At 37.9% G+C, this 22,283-nt stretch overlaps 2 protein-coding genes across 2 annotated transcripts in view; one reads left to right on the top strand and one right to left on the bottom strand.

Annotated features, from left to right (window-relative positions):
* The window catches only part of LOC139723414 (pre-mRNA-processing factor 39-like), a 444,659-nt gene that overhangs the window by 116,842 nt on the left and 305,534 nt on the right, over nt 1-22,283 (bottom strand). The window lies entirely within an intron of this gene.
* Nucleotides 1-22,283, top strand: part of LOC139723409 (arginine-hydroxylase NDUFAF5, mitochondrial-like) — a gene marked incomplete at its 5' end in the record, with an annotated part of 122,988 nt that overhangs the window by 48,136 nt on the left and 52,569 nt on the right. The window contains 2 exons of the mRNA XM_071634654.1: nt 3,637-3,747; nt 11,485-11,571. Coding sequence (XP_071490755.1) covers nt 3,637-3,747; nt 11,485-11,571 — 198 coding nt within the window. The remainder of the gene's footprint in view (nt 1-3,636; nt 3,748-11,484; nt 11,572-22,283) is intronic.

The following is a 22,283-nucleotide window of genomic DNA, read 5'->3' as shown; positions in this document are numbered from 1 at the left end:
CCTAAAACTGGACATTACTCAGACGTTTGTTTGCTCCTAGGAAACTCGGGCAAAATTTCAGCTTCTCCTTTAGGAGGTTACTCCATCTTATTTCAATCTTCACGCTAACAAAGGCCTTCTGTCGTCTGTCCTTGTAAGAGAGTTGATTTTTTTTTCCTTGTACTGATGCAATCAATTCTGCAGCAGTTTTTATGCATTTTTGCATTAAACAGTCTATTCGGTAAGATAAGCAATCAAGATGTGATGACTGAAGAAACCAAATGGATAAAATTTCTCTCTTTATTAAGAAAAAAAGGATGCCACACTCATCATTGAAATATTCATGAATTTCAATACGCAAGTCAGAGTTTTCATTATTGTCCTGTTTCTGCCTGCAGGTTTACTTCGGTGTAAGTTTTCAGAGAAAATTTAAATTTGGGTTTTTAATCATACTGTAGCTCATGCTGAACTTTAACATCCAGTGCTGTTCTACCGTGTCAGGATCATGTACACAAGTATCAAAGCGATGTGTACTAGGTTTTTGGCAATAATGTGATTATCTAATGTTAGACCATTTTAGCCAGGAAGATATGAAGAGGAATTCAGTTTTCTCTTTCAAAATTGCAGTCAGAAAGTGCCCCAAAGACTCTTGAAGATGAGAGTTTGTATATCATCAAAGTGTGTTTACCCCCAATGTCCTCTTGGCTCCTTGCTACCCTCGGAGACAAAAAACAGAAGGTGTTTTCTGTGGTCATGTCCTTGTCACTCTATGGCCACTCTCTACCTCTCCATGGTGTGAATGAGAGTGGCAGCATTCATGGTGTATTCATAGAGTAACATCTTCCTGTTTCCCAACACCAATCTTCAAAATGCATTTCACACTGTTTGGTGTCTGGTGGAGGGGCAAAATGTGCAGACACCTCTTTTGATTTTGTTCGTCCTTCACATGATAAAGTCATGATACAGTGCAGATGTTGCAGATGAAAAGTCATTCAAATGCATGGCATTCAGACTGCTAAGTCTGCATTTATATCCTGCACACACATGGGCCTATCATGGACATACAAACCCTGGAAAGATTGACAGCTATCGTACGTCTAATTTTTCGCCTTCGCAGGAGCAGAATTGAGCCGCACGTGCTGTGAAAAGAAGGAAGCATGAGGGATTTTGTGTTCATCAAACATTTTTGACAGATCCGGGGGGAAAGGAAATGCAAAGTTTGCATGGGCGGGAGCTGATGTAGATTGAGCAGTGTTTTTGAAAAACAGGACGCATTGAATGGGGCGGTAATAAGTCACACGATGACAAGGTCATCAGAGAGGGAGGGCGATCAATCTAAGAATCGCCATGAGATTGACCATGTCGTCAGGCGATAGAGAAATATTTCTTAAAACCGAAAGGTTGGCATGGCCTTTTGTACTTGGTTGATATGAATTTAGACCATTCTGTTGTGCAGGGTAGTCCCATTTGTGGCAGGCCTGCTATGAAACAAACAGAACAGCATGCATGCAGGAGAGATTACAATTGAGTGTGATATGAAACAAATAAATTAAATAAACATCTCAGAACCAGGTAGAGTAGCATCAGAATGGTTACTGAATGTTGGTAATGTGGACAATGCCATAATCAGTCAATGCAACAGTAATAATAATAATAATTGTTTTGGATATAAACTCCAAATTTTATTGTCCAAGAATGGAAATTCATTTTGCCCAATTGATCGTGGTCCCGGCAGCCACTGAGCAGCGCCAGATCGACGTTGCTCTAACCTTTTCAACTGTTGAACGGCAAACAAGGTAGCAGAAACTCCCATCTTTTTACGTCTTTTGGTATGACGCGACCGGGGTTTGAACCCACGACCTCCCGATTGTGAGGGCAGCTGCTCTACTCACTGAGCCAACACATCGGTAATTAGTATGTGAATGATAACTCAGTGTCCCCTCAAGAAATCCAACGGTAAAGATAACATGTACAAAGTATCAAAATAATCTAATTGGAGAATTTACAAACACAAAAATTCAGTTTTAAAAAAATAATTTCAGCATCTACTCTTAATATATTTTGTGCAACATCCTTTACTTACATGGACCATGAAACCCAGAATAAAGAAAAGGAAAATACTGGAGCAAACTAATACAAACAACTTTCTGAGAACCCTGCTAATAGCAGAAAGACAGATCTCCCCCCCCCCCCCCCACCCCCCATAGCTGGTCCAGTCACCCTCCCTCACGTTAGAAAATGTTCCGATGTGCCTGACTTATACTTCTCTTGAAAATAAAGTTCTAAGTTCTACAGTAGTATGTATATTAATACTCATGATAAACCCTGTCTTTGCTGGCTTAAGCTACAATTGTTGTTTCTTTATTCTGTTTATGATTTAAACTTCAGAACATGCTTTTTGTAAGGAAAAAAGTCAGCAAGGGAAATATGACAGCTTGGAAAGACCAGCAGATAGGTCAATATTCTTTGTGCTACATGGAAGCTAACATTTTTGTTATTTTCAGGTTCACTGCTCTGTATTTGGGGTAATGCAACAGTGTGTTTGCCGGAAAGTGGTTAATTTGATACGATAAGTGGTACCTCTTATTTTGTTTTGTTTCGTAGTTTGTTTGTGTTTCCGTTGGGCATGTCAGGATGAAGGGGTGTAACATTTCCAAGCTCCATTAATTTTTGCTACCTATCATGCCAAGAGCTTCTTAAAAGTTGTTAGGTACATGTGGCACAATACCTTAATCCTGAGAATTCTCACACAGTAAAGTGTGAAAGAAACAAAAACGAGTAGAAGACCTTGGTACTGTGGCTTGTAATGGGTTGGAGGCGAACGTTCTCCATCAGACGGGTCATGTGACTGAGAACTGCAGTTTGATGGGAGGTGAAATAGAGCTTAAATTTACATGTGCACTCATGGTTAGCTGATGTTACATAATATAATAAATGTGGAGACATGTAACAGAACAGGGAGAATTTTAGTCTTTTAATTAAATTATTGGTTAATTAATGATCAATTATTAGTGATCAAGACAAGACCTATTCAAATCGAATTCATTTTCAAACTAAGAATTATCATCAGTAATTGCAAATTTATATCATTCTTAAGAATTTCTTGATAATATCCTTAAGTTCCTAATACTTCAGATGAGTATCACATGAAATTGCAGATATTCAAATATTTGTAGGCTGTGGTTATTTGTAACATTTCCCAATTACATACTTCAAGAACTCTACAGATTCAGACAGGACCTACCTAGAATCAACGTCTCAAATTCTTGACATCAGATATCAGTTATGTCTTGTAATCAAGTCAAATTGATTACCTGATTCTATACAAATTATTGTAGGAATGAAAAGAACTTGCATTGGTGAGAAGATGTAGACATGGAGTGGATTATGGTCCCCTTTCAATTTCAAAAGCTTTCTTCACAAACATTATCAAAGTCCTCTTTGCAGCCTCAGGAGGATTTTCCTCTGGCTTGCTGGCATGCTGATTTGCCTGATCAAGCATGCAAACAAATCCAACATTAACCAAAAAATACAAGCTCCTTGAAGCTCAAATTGAGACTTTCGAGCAAGAAACATCCATGAAGTGGATTTGACATCATTAGAAAACTGGTCACCTATTTTGTTTCTCTCTTATTAATTGGTTTTGTTTCCCCACAGGTCCACACAGCATTGAAGAAAGATGGTGCTTTCATTGCGTCCATGCTTGGTGGTGATACGCTCTTCGAACTCAGGTGCTCCTTGCAACTGGCTGAACTGGAGAGAGAAGGGGTAGGTAATACTGGAAATGAGGAAATACTTGTGTCACATTATTTGTCACATGCAGTTTAACCTGACTATAGCAGCCATCCAAGGGAGGTAGGAAAAAATGACCATTATAGACAGGTGGCCACTATAGACAGATTCTTTAACATGCCTCTTCTGTTGGAGGGAATTGTGTCTAGTGGCCGTATACGACAGGTGACCACTGTAGACAGGTGGCCGTTAAGACAGGTTTGACTGTATATCACACAACTTTTAGCTAGCACGAATTCTATTATACATGTACAACCCATGAAAACATCTTTGTGATTTTCTCTGCACAGTTTGAACAGGTTCAATCTTGACGCTCATCATCGATGCTTGCACTTTCGTATCTAGCTGGTACGAGTGTGTGTGTGTGTGTGTGTGTGTGTGTGTGTGTGTGTGTGTGTGTGCGTTGTGTATGTGCCCAAGTACTATTGATAGTATTCACTTGAGCGCATGTGTGTATGCATTTGTTTCTGCATAGGTCATACATTTGATGTGCCAATCATTTTCTATCATTTCTGTGAATTGGATGAAAGCATTTGAGTGAGCAATTGCGCAGAGTGAATTCAAGAACCTGTGAATAAGTTTTTGAGCTACTTAGCGCAAAAAAAAATCAATTGTGCCACAATATCTACATTAACAGTAAGAGGGGATTACAGTGGATGATATGAGATGCCATATCCTCAAAATTCTGCCGTGGAAAATAAACAAAGTGACTTGACGTGGAGGGGGGATTTCATCAATTAATCACTCACAGCAGCGTAGAAAATAGTTGCGTCTACATGTGAGACATGGTTTAAGAAAAAAAAATTGTTTCTCGACCAGTGTGTTGTGGAATGTCTTCTGTGATTTGTCGAAAGTGAGATCATCTCAATCAAAATTACGCAATTAACTGAAACTGATGATAATTTGATGTGACATACCAAACAAACTTGCTAGGTTTTCATCAGGCAAAGTCTTTTCTCTCTTTCTGTTGTTGTTGTTTTTTTAATCAGAGACTGAAAATTGTGGGAAAAGACTCATTGAGTCTCCCTCTTTATTACTATAAGACTGTCAATTCACACAAAGATGTGAAGGGAAGCAGTAAGAAGAGACACCACCATGATCAATATACCCTTCAACTCCAACATGTCTCATCGCTTTCACACATTACCTATCAAATCACACGTCTTTGGCTGTCAATTTAGACACTTTTCCGGCATTTTCCACTTCCATATGCAGACTTTGTGTTTTTTTCATCAAGCACTGATTCCACCCGCTCCTTTCCCCCCTACTCCGCTCTCTCAAATGTCCACAACTTTCCTAGAAGATTCCGAATTGCTTTTTATTTGATCAGGGCTCTGGTGGGATTCATTTGCAGGCATTAATGTTGGTGGATCCGTCCCCCCTTGCCTCTCCGTAAGTTGCCGTGGGATTAAGAGAGCCGCGGCGACACCAAGGAAGTGGAATGTAATCCAGCAGCAAATTTACCGCTCTTAATGGATGGCCGCATCCTTTTTCCTCTCTGTCACCACCATACGCCATTTTTCTCTCATACCTGAAACGTCTTCTGTTACAGGGTACAATACCTCTCCCCAATAGTTTGCAACCACGTCGAACTCTTTTAGTGGTAGTTGGTTTTGTTTTTTTTGCTTTTTTTCCCTTAGAGTTCCTGAATAGGAGATTTCATTTTGAATGGTATCCCTTTGAGTCTGTAGTAACTTTCATCTTTTACAGTATAAAATTCACGCTCAGCTTCAACAGGTTCTTCAGCGTTCTACTTATGCAAATGAAGTGGCCCGTTATGATAATGATTCAGGTTTTTAATCAAATGTTTTACAGAGAGTAAATCACATAATCCAGGATTGAATTTTGCTTACATAGCAAATGTCATGAATGCCCAAGTATTATTATTTTAATTGTAATAATAATATTTATTATTATTAGTAGTAGTAGTAGTGTTGTCATCATCATCATTATTGTTATCGCTATTTTATTATCATTATTATTCTTTTGCTGTAGCCACTATATAGTGATTACGTATCATGCCCAAGAATTAGAAGTTACGCACAAGTAGATTGAATAGTAGGAGGGGGAATACCTAAAAGCGATATAATCTGGCCAAAAAACATTGCACTGAATACAAACCAGTTACCATGTTAAAGAAACTAATTCAGGCAGACGCCCATTAGTAGGAATGCCCTCAATGTTTTTGGAATGGCTTGAAATCACACACACCTTTGCTTGATGTGTCTGATTGTTCCAAAGTGACTTTGCAGGATGTTTCCCGTTGCTCTTATTAATGTTTAATATTTTGTGTATTACTTTTAGAAGTGAAACAAATTACTTTAGAGGAACTAGCAAAAAGAAGTAAAATTTTTCAGTTTACTTCATGTTTACTAGCATTATGATTTTAAGTAAGGTGCTATGTGGCGAATAGATTTCCGAGTGAGAAAATTCAATTTCAGCATTTCCATAGTGAGTTAACCAGGGTTCTGATGGATAATGTAATGGCTTTCTTAGTATGAGAGAATTTAATAGACAATTTGCAATAAATGAATTACAGTGAGATGTCTAGTGTGTGTGTTTCTTAATGAGGGAAAAATCAAAAGGGTCCCATTAAATGGCATTCCATGCATTTGCAAAGCACTTTTGATGCATTGTGTGAAGTGGAACTAGGCCTTGGAAGAGCCCAAGCCCAAACCTGGGGTACATTAAGCCAGATGGTCCCAGGAGATTGGCCACATGTTCAGGCTCTCCCCCAGAATACAGCCCGTCAGCTGCATCACAGCTTCAGAAGCAGGTGTGATACACTCGTCTCTCCGAGGGGAGAACACTTTTTTCTTTCCTTTTTAGCTCCTGCAGGCAAAAATAAAAGCCTCCATTGTACAATACAATGAGCAAACTTACTTTGTAGCCATGGCAACTGTGCAGAGCTCGGCTTAACTTGTCATGGCCATGTGATTTTCATTTAAAGCTCATGATGAAAGTGTACTTTCCTATGTCAATTTTTGCTTTTCTTCGTTGAGTAATGATGTATTTTAAAAAGAATTGAACTTCAGGATGGACATGGGGAGATGTGTAGTGTATAGGGAGATTTTTGATTTAGTTTGTATTAGTGACGTTACACTCATGTATTTCTTGTGTTTTGTGCCATACACTGACCCTACTGTAGTTTTCACCTCTTATGTCTACAGTAAATGTGACCGTGCATCACAAAACCAGCAAAAAATCTCACCCCTTGATTTTACGTGAGGATTCAAAAAAGGTGAAATAGGTCAGCCGAGTCAATCTTAAGTTTTTCTCATTTTCTGAAAGAGCTTTCCTTCTTCTACATTATTCTTTAGTTTGGGATCATAACATGAATGGGAAAGTTTAATTTCAGCAGATTTTCTGCAACCCTTTTTGGAAGGAGAGTAGAATGATCAGGGGATGTGCTAGAGGCCCCTTTTCATTTCTTGAAATCCTTTGCACACTCTTCACTTTCAAGTCTAATAACTTTTGAAAGGATAATGCTGCTGCTTTTAAAGTTGGCATTACTTGTGGACAAAATGAGTTGATATAATATGCTTAATTTAAGCTTAATCTGATAATCCCTTCATTGTTGTTGCTCCAGTGGTTTGCATCCTGTGTTTTGTCCCTTTCATCGCACAGCTAGTGCGGCTTGGTAAAGATTAAGTGCTTGAGTAGACCCTGTACTTCAGAGCCTCTTTTCTCAGTTCACAGTTTTCCAGAGTGTGTGCTTTCTTTCCAGTATTGAGATAGGGTAAGGGAGTCCATTTGAATTGAGTTATACATCATTTTAACACTTAAGCCCTTTTTACACTTGTGTTTCTTAACCCCGGACTTTCTCTGACCCAGGACTATCGTTAGTCCCGTACCAATTTTTTCAGCTTTTTACACTGGCAAATAAGTCCCGTACTATCTCTTGTCTGGGGCTAAGGAGAAAACTGACCTTTTTACACTCGTATTTCTTAGCACCGGACTTTCCAAACCACATGAATATTCATGATTACGCTGTGCACTGTACACGTACACGCACGCACTGGCAGCTCTTGATTACCTCGTTTCTGATTGGTCAGTGGGGGTCGGACTTCGTCTCCGTCACTTAGCCCCGGATTATTTTTTCGTTCTGTTTACACTCACTTGCTTGGCACCGCAATTGCGGTGCTAACCCTGCTATTTTGCAGGGCCAGATAGTACCGGACTATCGGTGGGGCTAGCCCACTTTGGCAAAAACGAGTGTAAACAGAAAGTGGGCTAAGAATAGTCCCGTACCAACGGTGGGGCTAAGGCCCCCCCTTAGCCCCACCGTTGGTACGGGACTAAGCAAAAATTTACAAGTGTAAAAAGCCCTTTAGAGTCTGCTCTTTGAGAATCTGCCCTTAACTAAAAATCCATATCTGGCGACTTTTTGTTGGTTTTGTAATGCAGGGTCATAAATTGTGTTTAACTACGTACAGAAAAAAAAATCTTTACGCTATTGACACAGAAACAGATGCTAGAACTTCAAGGGTTCTGCGAGGCAGAGGCCTTTTTCCTTTCTTTCTTGATTTGGCAAATATTCCAGTCGTAAACATATACATGTATCACAATTCTGTTAAATGTGCTTGCAACCAATACTTTACTATCAGTGTGTTAGTGTATTAGTCTATTACTACTAGTGTAGTGGAACTAATAATTTGTAAACAGAAAGCATTTGATATCCACATATTATAGAAAAGGCACAAACAGAGCAAAGGCCTGCATAGAATAGTGTATACTTGATGAATTCCTGGAACAGCTTCAGTTATTTCTTGGTTTGCTCAAAACAAAAGTCATAACCATGCTAAAGATATGTCATTGGCATGTGCTTTTCAAAACAAAAATGTAAGCAATAGTCTTTCATAAGTTGGCAGTTTCCTTTAAATGAGTCATTTCATGTTCAGTGCTAGTGAAAATGTTACTGCTGAGTCTTGATAAAACAACAACAGTTGCAACTCTGACGGCTGACTTTATAATAAAACAACAACAATTGCAGCTCTGATGGGGCTCTAAAGCCACCAGTGAGATTAGCTCATGTGATACCAATCATTGGTCACACAAGACACCTAGAAGTGTTGCGTTATTGCCAATGTGAAGTATGCAGGATCGATTGTGATTGGAGGAGGAGAGGAAGATTGATTGGATTCTGTTAAGGTCATGGGAAGGATGATTCAGCCCCCGAGTGCTTCATTCCAGACAAATGATGGGGGAGAGAGTGAGATTAATATGCCTCGAACTCATGAGCGCATCCATAATGCAACAATGTTAGTTCTGTTTTTCAGCCACAGATTTACGAGGCTGTGTCTTCTTGTATCCTTATCTGTTTTGTTTTTTTATAGCAAATACTGTATACGCCGAATATTTCGAGAGTCAGGTGCTATTCTTGAACTTAAAGACACACGAATAATATCGACTCTGATCCCGATGTGAATGTGACATACATGTGTACATTTCTCCGTTCAGTACAGGACTCCACGATCGCGAATCTAACCACTCGTGAAATCGTCAGGAATTCCCGATTCGCGAAAATTTAGACTCGCGAAATATATGGCGTATACAGTATTGCATGCACACACAGGCTGATCATATACCGTATATGCCATATATATATTATATATTTTTCATAATTCAGTCTTTGTTGATAAAATAATTATATGACAACTATCAAGAAAACAATTATATATTGCTTCAAACATAGAATTACAGTGTAATAAAAATCATCATAGAAAATAATATGCCATATATTTTGATAGGGAGTCTTATTTTAACACGAATTGCAACTTACAACAATTTAGCTAGTGGTCAAATCCAAGGTCGCTGAGTACAGTAATGAACAAATAAATATATGTTTCCAAACTGCATTTATGTCAGGATCAAAGTTGATATATTTGCGTGTTGTTAAATTTGCAAATAGCACCTGACTTGCAAAATTATTGAAAATACGTCGTAAAACCCACAAACCTTGATGCTGTATATAGTATTATATACCGAATAACTGGTACATCACCAATGTCCCTTACAGTTGAATTGATGTATGCATTTTATTCTCTCTCTCTCCTTTTTATGTAATGCCATGCATGAATAGGTCTGTGCTACGGATCTGTTTATGAATTAATTCAAGCAGAACAGACCTTGTATCTTTTACACATATCTTTGGAGCTCAGTTCGGCAGATGAAATTCAACCTTTGACTCACATAATCTACTGTTAATAAGTCATAATTTTGGAGTCAAACTGCTGACCATGTCTGGTGTAATCAGTGGGATTGCTACAGGTGCTAGTGTTAGATAACACCAACACCAGCTTTAGAACACCAAATCTGAAAATACCCGATGTATCCTCCTCAATGCTTAAGAACCTTTATCACGTTGTGAAAGGTTGAGGAGACCTTTCAGCCAACATCAATCTCTACAGATTGCTTGAAATGACTGCAGATTGATGTCACTTGTTGCTATGGCAATGGGTGTAATATATCTTCCCCCTTACGTGTGTCATCTTTCTGCTTAACCCCTCCTCCATCCTTTCCCTTCTGACAATCCATTCTCTTGACTACACTTCTTTCCTCCCTTTTTAATTTTTCACTCAAAGACAGTTTCATTGTTATTTGTCTCTCTCTCTCTCTCTCTCCATTTCGTTATAACATTTTCTTTGTTCTTTTTTGTTTCTTCCATTTTTCCCTTTGTCTTTCTGTCCTTCTCTCACTCTTTGTCTCCATGCTATCATCACTGATTGCTTCATTCCTGTTTTCATTTATTTCAACCTCTTCCCTACCACCATCTATCTATAATTTTCTGGAACTCTGCTTGAGGCGAGGGTATAGTTTTGGTTGAGATGGGGATTCAGGTTTTAACTTTTTGCAAGATAATTATATAGAAACCACTTATTAAATGTTAAAGAGCATACAATTCTAAGAGGTATTCAAAGTTTATTTGATGAAAATTGGTTTTGAAATGGTTGAGATATTCAGAATCAAAGTGATTCTAATAAAACGTGGGACCCACCTTTATTAAGGATCACTTTGTTTACTTTGTTTTTTTATATTAGCCATTTCAAAACTGATTTTCATAAAAATAATATACTTAGAATTCCTCTGAGAATTGTTTGCTCTTTTGTATATTTTACATAAGTGGTTTCAAATCATTCTACAGAAACTTAGAACCTGAATCCCCATTTCAACTAAAATTATACCATCCCTTTAATCTCTCCCTCTTTTGCCATCTATAATTTTCTGGATCTCTGCTTAAGATATCTCTCTTGGGATATCTTTGACATTGCCCTTTATTTCTCACTTTCCCTCTGTCTTCTCATTTCTTGTCCAGATTTCTGATCTCTTATATTTTTCCCTCTCTTCTGTTTTTTTTCTGTCTTTTATGCTGAATCTTTATGTCTGTCTGTCTGTCTGTCTGTCTGTCTGTCTGTCTTTCTGTCTTTCAGTCTCTCTCTGTGTCTAACCATCTTTACCTCTTGTTTTTATTGTCTTTCAGGGAGACATTTCATGAAGTGTTTTGTCAGATTTTTTTTTTCTGACAAATTTGCTCTAAGCCAATCAGATGCATTCATGCAAGGATTTCATTAGCTAGTTTGTCAGAAAAAATATCAAACAAAACTCTTAATGAAATGCCCCCGAGACTCACTATTCCTCTTACCCTCTCTCTCTCTCTCTGTCTCTCTCTACCTCTTTACCTCACTCGTACTTGTTTTCTTTTCTATCTTACAGGGATTTGCACCTCATGTGTCACCATTCACCGACATGCAGGACCTTGGCAATCTGCTGTCCAGGGCAGGCTATAATATGCTGACCGTTGTGAGTACCCTATTGTCCACTGAATACTCCCCACTTCCTGAACTCAATCACCACTTAGTGGTCTGGCCAGTAGCCATGTAAATCCATGCCAGCTTTCTCCTTTCCAAGAGGGATTTCGCCCACCACATAACACTTCCCAAGTCATCATGTTTTATAATGACAGCAGTACAATAGTGGTACAGTGCTGTTAGATTACCAATGATGATTTTTTTTTTCTTTCCCAAATTACTGTCAATGGATCTATAACTGATTTGATTGTGCATTCTCATTAGTAGTTTAGCATTACATCATTTTTTTAGAATTGATGAAAGAAATGATTGACAAGCTATTATACTGAATGTATTCGTTAGGAATACATTTACGCATAAATTATTATGAATGTGTGTACATGTGTGTCTGTGTTTGCGTAGTGCATGTAACATTTTATAGATACTGTTACATTAACTGAAACCCTAAATAATTGCACCAAAGTATGTGGCACGTCATACAGATGATGAACATTGACACAAATTAGAAATGAAGTTGAGAAAATCAATGTCTTAACTTTACCTATCAATTGAAACATTGGAAAAGTGTATAAATCATTGTCATGCCGCCCATGTAGACACCTACTTGTACTAAATTGTTGCATGATTACAGATAGCCAAATAGTGACCCCTACCCTTTAACTTAGCACCTGCTGACTGTCACTATACCACCTGACCTGCGACATCTTGATGAGCTCTTTTCATCCCATGCAGTTTTACTGTGACTTCATCAGCCTTGAACTCGTGCAGAGTTTGCCTTTAGACTATTATTTAAGCCCTGATAGCTGTATCCATCCCCAGATAAGCCAGGACAGAAGTTGTTGTAGCTTGCATCGAAGTACCACAACACCTAATATCTGTTGGCCAACTACTCTTGTCCTTGTTGGAATATTACAACCTAGATACCTTGATACATTGAGCCTTGATGGATAACTCTTGGCCTAGATCAACATCACGCCGACAAAGACAAGACAATGTCAGTGACATTCATGATTTGGGATATCTCTTGTTTTGAAATGTGGCAAATATTGGAAGAGTTTGTTCGCAAAAACCGATAAGTCCATATTTCCCAAATGGAGATATTTGCCACTAAAGGTCAAGAAAAATAAAGAGAATAATAAGAAAATTTTTGATTCTTTTGACCATAACTTCAAAAATGTACCTTTATATGGAGTGACCGATATATCATTTAAAAGGTATTATATTGTACATTATGACAGAGACCGTACTTCAAAATCTTCAAAAATGGACTTATCGGTTTTTGCAAACAAACTCTTCATTTATCCCTGTTTTTCTCTCTGGATGTACAAATGTATGATTAATTTCACATTCAATGAAAGTCACACCCCCCCCCCCCCCCTCCATCTCCCTTTCCCTGAGTAAGACATATCCCCTCTTCTTGTTCATGTAAGATGAGTTTCATATCTAACTAAGATGGCAGATTAATGTCAGGATCGGAGATGAGTTTTCCCCTCTTTCATCTGTAATGGAACTCTCATGCTCTGAAATTTTGCTTTTCCAGTCATCACTAAACACCCACCTGTGAGAACTGATGCCAGACACGAAAAGTTGGAAAGTGCTGTGAAATGAATGTCTACACAGCATGCACTCACTAAAATGTCTCCTATATGAATGATTGATGTGACATTCATTTGGTATGTTTAGGGAGAAGTAGTGTGGGAGACATGAAATTGGGTGAAAATGAGAAGAAATTGCTAGCAAGAAGGTTGTTGGCTTGAAAGCTGTGAAATCTACAGTACATACTCAAAGAGATTCACAGGGCACTTTTCTGTATTTTAGGGAAGGACATCAAAAGATATTATGCAGCAACGTTCACATTACAGAGCCTGTGTAATGATGACGTCACTTTCGTGGCTTTCTCAATGCTTGCTCTAAATTCATCAAGTGAATTTGGGCTTTCAATCTGTTCTGAATGTCTTTTTCTAAAAGTAATTTTTGGCAATGAATTTTGCCTTTAAGTTGTAAGCACGCGCGCTGCTTGGCTCTGAAGAGTATGTGTTGTTGTCAGACTTTTCAGAACATCTCACGTAATGTAATGAATGCCATGACTAAAAGCTAAGTGACTCTGCATGAACTTTTAAAACAGATGACAAAGCTCCTCCGTGGCTAAATCTGTGTCATGTCCCAATTTCATTAAAAAACCGTGCAAGAGCAGGAATGTGACGTGTAGTCTGTGATTTATACTGGGCAGGTTACTTTTCAAGTCATACAAAAATATAGTTCCAATTGCAGTGGTTGATTGATATTCATAATGCAGTTAGATGCTGTTTTATCTACGGGTAATTGCTGCAGAAAGATTCACCAGCAAAAAAAAAAGTCATAATCCAGTCACTGGGAGTAAGTGCCTCTTGTGGGAGAAAGAATCAGGGCTGTTTTGCTAAGACTACTTGTCTGTCTTCGATTGTCTTAACATAGACCCATCAAGGGCTGGGAAGCGTTGAATTACGCCGAGTTTTCTCTCAACAAGACAATTTCCGCACACAGCCGAGTAATTTGCGAGATTTTTGACGTCAGGTGGCAAGTGCAAGGACACGTCGATTTGCTCCGCGTGTTGGTCTCCGTGGCGACGTGGGAATGGTTTCCTCATCAACTTGACAGCATTCTGGGCCGTGCTCCCCCCTCAGTACTTCCCAGTGCTTTAAATCAGGAATTTCTCTGACTCTTAACTGTGCATCATAATATGCACTAAATGAATTAAGATATCAGTGATCACATTAACAGCTTACTATTTGACAGTGGTGCGTGTGTATGTGTTAAAGGTTCACTTGATATCCACATGAACAAGAAGTTATCCGAGGCATTTTTTTTAGCAAGCAAGTTATGTTAAATACCAAATTGATATCAGAAATAAACATTATGGGTCACAGGATATGGACAAAGTTGATGGAATAATTATCATATATACCTCAATCCAAGGAAGAAATATCAAATGCATGTTTTGTCAGTACATGGACACAATGTGCTTTGCCAGAATTGTATTAAGAAAAAGCACCTGTTGATGAATGGGTAGCCATGCTCATTTTGCTTGTTAGTAATATACCTTGAATTTTAAAAAACAAACTGCAAGCAATAACAATTAATTTCAAAGGAGACATTGCTATTTGATTTTCATTTCTGTTACAAAAAAGACAGTAAGTACACTGTACATGGATTTATTTAGGCAAACAACTGATGGCAGAATGAAACGTATTAAGACAAAAACCACAATAAACTCTTTGCGTTTGCCATTTTTTGAGAGTTATAAATGTACTAGAATAAAATCATTCGTTGTTTCTTTCCTTTTTAGAATTCATAAAAACAGCACATACAGATGCTGTATCAATCCTTTAATAGCGTGAATATATTCAGATCAACTGGATACATTCACATTCTATTTCTTAAAAATAAAAGAGTTTAACTGTAATTTCAATTGCTCACAAAATGTACAGTAATTGACTGTCAATTGTAGAATTGCTACCTGTTGTTAAAAGAGTGTTTCATTTCCAGGATGACTTCTGACAAAAACATCAGTTGATTGTGACCAAGCCAGAGTTCAAAATATCTTAACATTTTCTTTCAGAGTTTCAACAGTAAAGAACTTTATTTTACTGCTACTCTGTCCTAAAGTGAAAGGAAAAGGAAGGCTTGAAATCAATTCATTTGTTGGATGTGAGCTGTGAACATTAGTGAAATAAACCATCCAAGAACAGCACCTAATGTTTTTACAACAAAACCCAATTTTGAAACTTGATACAAATGATTGAAAACAAAAACTCAAACTCCAAACAGAACATTGCATCGTAAAGTCAGAGCATAACCTCTCCTTATGTGTAAAATGGGTTTTTCTGTGCTGTAAATTTAATTGCATCTTAGCCACTCCCTTGTGGAGCAAACTAGAATTGTATCGGGCTGCGACATGAAGAAAAACTAACACTTTTGTTACTGTTTAAGTCAAACACAAGTATGGGGGGGGGGAAAGAAAATGAGTTTTCACACATTTGTTACTCAAGGCTAGCAGACAAGACATTTTGAAGACTAATAGCTACTAGCCACCTTTGTTGTTTTTTTACAAGCACCTTTATGATGAAGAGTTATGCCATCCCATTGTTTAGTCAGAGGCACTCTGTCTGAGCAAGTGTTATTCACAGCTGTTCCACACACCAATTAATTCAAATAATTTTCATGACATGTTGATTAAGGCCCCGTCATACTACAGTGAATGCCCAACGAATGCCAAGCGAATGCCCAACAAATTCGAAAATGTGAAGACAGCTTGCATCCGTTGCTAATACTAGAATACTTCGTAAAATGTTTGACGTTCTTTGTATTCATTAGCTATTCGTAGGGATTCGCAGACATACGCTGGACATTTTGGACATGTTTTTTTTAAAAATTCGGCTCCAGCGTATCTCTGCGAATCCCTACGAAAGCTAATGATTACAAAGAATGCCTAGCATGTTACGAACTATTCTAGTATTACCAACGGATGTGAACATATCTTCAAATTTTCAAATTTGTTGGACATTCGTTGGGCATTCGCTGTAGTGTGACGGGGCCTTTAGCAGCACTTACAGGTAGCAGTGAAACCTTTTTTTTTTTCTTTCTTTCTTTCATGTCCACTTTTGCAACTTGTCAAGTTTGGTTGCGGAACCCAAAATCTGTTTTCCCCCCTTTCACCACAATCAGGGCAGTACTCTCTATGAACCTATTTTATGACATGTGTTACTTGTCGAGAAAGTGCAACTTGTGGCTGTCTTTACTCACCCAGGGAATTGTGGGTAGTGCCATGCGATCATAGAAGGATAAATGCTAGTGGACTTGGAGGTTTTAGCAACTTGTAGAATTCTAGAATTTTGTCAATGTTTAAAGAATATTGGTTAGTTCTTGTCATACTGCACATTTGAGATGTCTTTATTTCCAGCAGCGACTCAGAATACCAGGCATGCAATGATTCCGTTCCCCAGAGAATTATGATATGTGACCATGCACCACAAAACGAACATAAAGTCACACACACTGATTTTGCGTGAGGACTGAAAATAAGTGAAATTGGTCAACCTAGCCGATCTTGACTTTTTCATATTTTCTAAAAGAGCAGGTCTTCTTTTACAATATGATAAAATTTGGTATCATAAAACGGGCGGGAAAGTGTGTTTTTTAGCAGTATATCTCGAACATTTTTGGTAGATTAGTGTGATTAGGTATGTCTTTAGAGTCCCTTTTTCATTTCTGAAAAACCTTGTACACACTCTTCACTTTCAACTCTAATAATTTTTGAAAGGATAGTGCTACTGCTTCGAAAGTTTGCATTAATTATGGACAGAATGTGTTAATAAGGCATGCTTAATTTCAGTTTAATCTGATAATCCCTTCATTGTTGTTACTCTGGTGGTTTACTTCCTGTTTTTTGTCCCATTCATCGCACAGCCAGCACGGTTTGGTAAAGATTAAGCGCTTGAATAGACACTGTACTTCAGAGCCTCTTTTCTCAGTTCACACTTTTCCCGAGTTTGTGCTTTCTTTCCATTATTTAGATAGGTTAGGAGAGTCCATTCGATTTGATTTATACATCATTTTAAAGCTTAAAGTCTGCTCTTTCAGAATATGGTCTTAACTAAAAATTCATGTCTGGCGACTTTTTGTTTGTTTTGTTGTGCAGGGTCACATATTTGCTACTAAGAGCCTTATTGATTGGATTTTGTTGAGCAGACTTGAAATTGATGAGGCAGGAGGGATATGTGTATGTAATGTTATCATACTACTGACAAATGTGTGACAAATACAGACTTCAGCTTTCATCTGCAAAATATTATGACATTATTTTTTATCATATCTTTCATGAAATTAGCACACTTCAACTAAATCGGTGCACTGTATTGAAAAAGTAGGCCTACAGAAATTCACTTTCCATTACTGGGACTAGGGAATTATAAGTTTACTGCTACTGACTTTGAGGTTACCACAGATGAAAAAGCATGCACTTTATACATCTTTTATCAGTAATATCAAAGTCTACCAACCTTATAATTAGAATGGAATAGAATTAATTTTTGTGAGGCATATCTGCATGTATTGAGCAATAAAGAAACGTTGTTATTTATATAAAACATGTATGTAAAGGATGATATGAGTGGAAATTGTCTCAAAAGGGTTGATTAAGTTCAATGCTGACCCATTCATTTGATATGAGCATTGAACCTACTTAAAACATTCCGAATCTGAAATCATTTACTGCAGCATAACCTCATACAATCTGGATCTCTGTGAAATTGCTCAATGGTGACATTTCTGCACAACACCAGAAGATGAAGTTCAATTTGAGCATTTTAAATTACCGTCTGCGAGTGGTCAGAGAAGCAGGCAATTCACATCTTGCCGCCCCCCCCCCTTTTTCCCACTCTTGCCTGTTTAGACTTGATGTCATGTCCATTCTGACCTCTTTCCACTTAACAGCACAAATTATCAAACTGTGCTTTTAGAAAGCCAACTTTCTCAACGTCAATTGCTCACAATATGAAGGTAAATTGGGGGAGTCACAATCTTTTCTTTTTCTTCTCCTAATTGGACATCTGTCCTGTATTTGGTCTTGTTTTAGTGGCTTGTAAAGTGTGCCCAAGACTTTAAAAATCATTTGATGCTATTTCTAGAAGGTTGCTGACAGTGCCACAGGCAAAGCAAATAATACAAATAGGTTGAGAAATTGGATTTTTTTGTGTGCGATAAATGCCTCAAAAAATGCCGTAGGGGGAAAAAAATGCACTCACACATACACACAGAAACATAGACACACACACAGACACAGAGTCATATATGCACGTAGATGTGCATGAATCCCAACCACCCCCCCCCCCCCCCACACACACATACACACATATGCACAAATGCATAATACATGTTAAGTCCACATCTCCCATGGGTGCAGCATATCTTTAGACCTTAATGGATGCATGGCTGACTGTGATGTCACAGCGATTTGACCTGTTGGCCTGTCCGGCTGGAGCATCACGATTTTCCCGTTTCCTGGTGAGAAAGATGAGAGCTGGCAGGGTTCTAGTCTCTGCCTGAATGATCTTGAGACAGTGGCGGATCCAGGGGGGAGTCAACCAGGCACGCACCCCCCCCTTTATTTTTTTTTTTGTTATCACAAAAGAAATAAATAGAAAAAAATGGAGGGGGCTCGTCTGCCTCCCTTTAATTTTGTAAAGGTGCCCCCCCCCCCCCTTTGCAGAATTCCTGGATCTGCCCCTGTGAAGCCCTGGTTCAGCCCCTCCACAGATGTTCAGGGCACAGGCCATTTCTTGCAGACCCTTAATCCCTTCCAGCTGGTTGACCATTAATCCTCATACAGGGGATAATCCTGCTGATCTGATTTGACATTAGACAGAATTAGAGCTGACATTCTAAAAATCTATTGCAAAGAGCCTGTTTCAATCAGCTCTTGTGGTTTTCTCTTCTGTCCCTCCTCCAGACATGCCCACATTTTCCTTTTCTCTTTAATCATGAGTGCAACCAAGCATCAATGCAAATAATAAGAAATGACAAGTAAGGTCACTTTATCTCCAGTTTAATGAATTCATTTTGTTATTTTTATTTTTTATTTTTTGCCATGGATACAACAGCATTGATATACAGTGTATTTCCTCTCATAAAAGTAGTAGCTTGTGCCTTCTTTCCCTGTTGCTCTTTCCTGGCACGCTCTGAATAGGAGCCATCAAACCTTATTAAGGATTTGATAGATCATGAGGGGCTTTAGTGCCTTGATTAACAACGTCCTCTGCTTTGCAGGGCGAGCCATTTCAGTTACAGACCAGCGTTTGGTTTTTGCCCACTTCTCTTCAACAATGCTGTGTCCTTTTAGTTTAATCCCAGTGAGGTATACTCATTAACATGACTTTGATTTTCAGAGTTAACATGAAACTATCCTGAAATGGTCTGGATTATCATCGTCTTTTTGTTAATCCGTGGTAAATTGACAATTATCAGAATAAAGACCCATCGTCCATTTTAATAATTCAGACGATTCAAATTATAATTTCTGCTCCTGCTCCAAACATCAGATGTGAACTTACTAAGTGCATTCTGTGGGCTCGTTTTCTTATTGTAAATCAAGACAGTGATTGCATTGGTTTTGTGATCATAGTAGCATGCTTTTTGTATCTTGCCTTTATTGTACTTCTGAAATGTATATTTCACTGAATTAGTTTCAAGATTTTAAAGGAAATTAGAGGTAATTGTTGTGTCTTTCTCTCACTTGTAGATTCAATGAATACTTGATTCCCACATATCATTGTGGGATACCATATTTTTACTCTGAATTTAGATGTTGCCTCAAATGTTTACGCCTCGAATTCCAAAATTTTATCAATAATGCTAGAAGAAGGCTGAGATATTTCATCTTGATATTAAGTGCTATATGCATTTTTTTTTTTACAGAAATATCAAATAATGAATTAGTAATGAATGAGATATGCAACAAAGTTAGCAATTTACTGTCTTCATTTTGATTGACCTTGAGCTTAATTTAACCGTACATCTGAATTGATACTTGTAACATTTTTTTCTTCTGTCATATCTATATATTTTGCCATGCACAGTTAACAGGTCATCGTGTAGAAATTAATACATGAATTGTTGACACTAAGAAAGTTTCACATGGAAGAATAAAGAATCTTTTTTGATATATATATTGCACTGCTCCACTGAAAATATTCCAACTTAAGAAAAAAAAAAAGAAACAAAGTGGGTATGGATGAAGAAAACATAAGTGTATTATGAAATGTATAATATCTTTGATTGTTCTTCTAGCTTACACTTCATCGTATAGAAGATTTAGATATCCTGTAGATTTTTTTAAATGTACATTCTGTGTATTCTATGCGCAAACCTTCCAAAGAATTTTACCTTTTAAGTCCTGTATGCTGTTGATTGCTAACATTTTTGTGTAATGCGTGTGTACATGTTGTACATTCAGTGTTCATATGCGCGCCCATGTGTGCATGTATGTGTGTGTATGTGTGTGTCAGAATGTGGTGTAAGTACAGGGTGTGCCATAATGCATTATGTGTAATCTAAAATTAGAGTACTCTAAAAATGAGCCAGGATTGTAGATAATATCTGATGTTTCAGGTCTTGAAAAGCTGTACGTCATGAGGGTTTGGGGGGTAACAGATTTGATATGAAAGCTTATTAATTCAATTTTCTCTCAGCCGCAGTGTTAGGAAAAGATTAGTGCGATAATGCTTGCCATTCTGAACCGATCTGCCAAAGCAAGACAGAAAGGTAGCTCGGTAAATTCCCAGGGAGTATTCACACGAGACGACGTCAAGTATGATGATAGTCGTCATCCAGCGTGACAATTTCAGACATTTCAAGGATTATCTGTGATCACATTCCCAGCTGAGAGCCACCTAATTGGATACCCTTCCACAGACGCGCTCTTTCAATTATGGATGTTGCCGGTAAATGTGATCATTTCATTTCAGCAGCCTGGAGACATGGGAAGAAGGGATGTTATTTAAGCCCTAACATAAATGGAAACCTTTGTGACATGTGCATTCTCTTAGTTTATAAGGCCAAAACTCAGCCATGTGAATGACCAGTGTTGTTTGGGTAGTCATGTTGTTGATGTATTCTATGATGTGTATTTTACATCATGTTGACTTGTTTCATCCACATTTGTACAGCAATAGTGATAAGTCTATATTTTTTTTTGATGTCTAAAGAACACTTGACACTATATCTGCATTTACCCAAAAATAGTTTTAATCCCTTGAAAGGCTTGCCTATCAGGGAATCAAATACTTTGTTTCACACAGTTTTCCATTGACCTGCACAGCTTTTTTAGCATCTAGCCAAAAAGAGCATAACAAAGTCATCAATGTTCCGTGCTGAAAATGCAGTACTTGTAAGCCTTCGTAGTGATATCTCTATTTACATCTCCCTTAATAAGTAGATAATGGAGTGAAGGATGAAGTTTCCCATTCTTTGATGCTCTCATGAAAGGTTTGGATTTCTTTAACTTATTTGCCTTTTCTAGCCATAGGCCTGAAATTCATTCTAATGAAGAGTTTAGATACAGATTCTTATCTGTGCAAAGGTTGTTGATTGCATATAAAAAATGTAGACTTTTTTATTGGACAAGACAATATAAAGGAATGAAATACCTTTTTATGTAATATTTAGCTGAGTACAACTGACATAGATATGGATTTTCAAATCTTAGTTGTTATTCTGCAATCATTTATATTTCAGAGTTCTTGTAGGAAATTAATATACTAAATACAATGTAGGTGGCTGTATGTGCCTGTTGCAAGACAGTACTATTTTTTAAACAAACTTTCACATCACACCGGCATGTTTACATATTAAATCATACATTTCTGACACATCATCTGACACATAAGAAGTCAAACCATCCATTAACTCATTGAGGATGAGTCCCAAGTATAGTGTACGAGCTGAAATTTTCGCGTACAGATGTTTTCGCGAATTGCTACATGGAGGACATTTTCGCGTGTTGTTAATTTCGCGATTGCGAGGGTCTAACTGAACTTAGCTATTTGTGCGTTGTTATTTTTGCGGTTCAAAGGCGATTCGCGAAATTCGCGAAAATTTCAGCTCATACAGTACTCGGGCAGGTGTCTATGGGAAATGCATGTTGTAGCAAAATCAAACCGTCCTCAACGG

This window comes from Diadema antillarum, unplaced genomic scaffold (assembly GCF_040938485.1).
Source record: "Diadema antillarum isolate AM-2024a unplaced genomic scaffold, OU_Dant_1.0 scf00000188, whole genome shotgun sequence".
NCBI classification, from domain to species: Eukaryota; Metazoa; Echinodermata; class Echinoidea; order Diadematoida; family Diadematidae; genus Diadema; species Diadema antillarum.
Note: the sequence above shows the minus strand (reverse complement) of the source record. Positions and strands in the feature narration are given on the sequence as shown.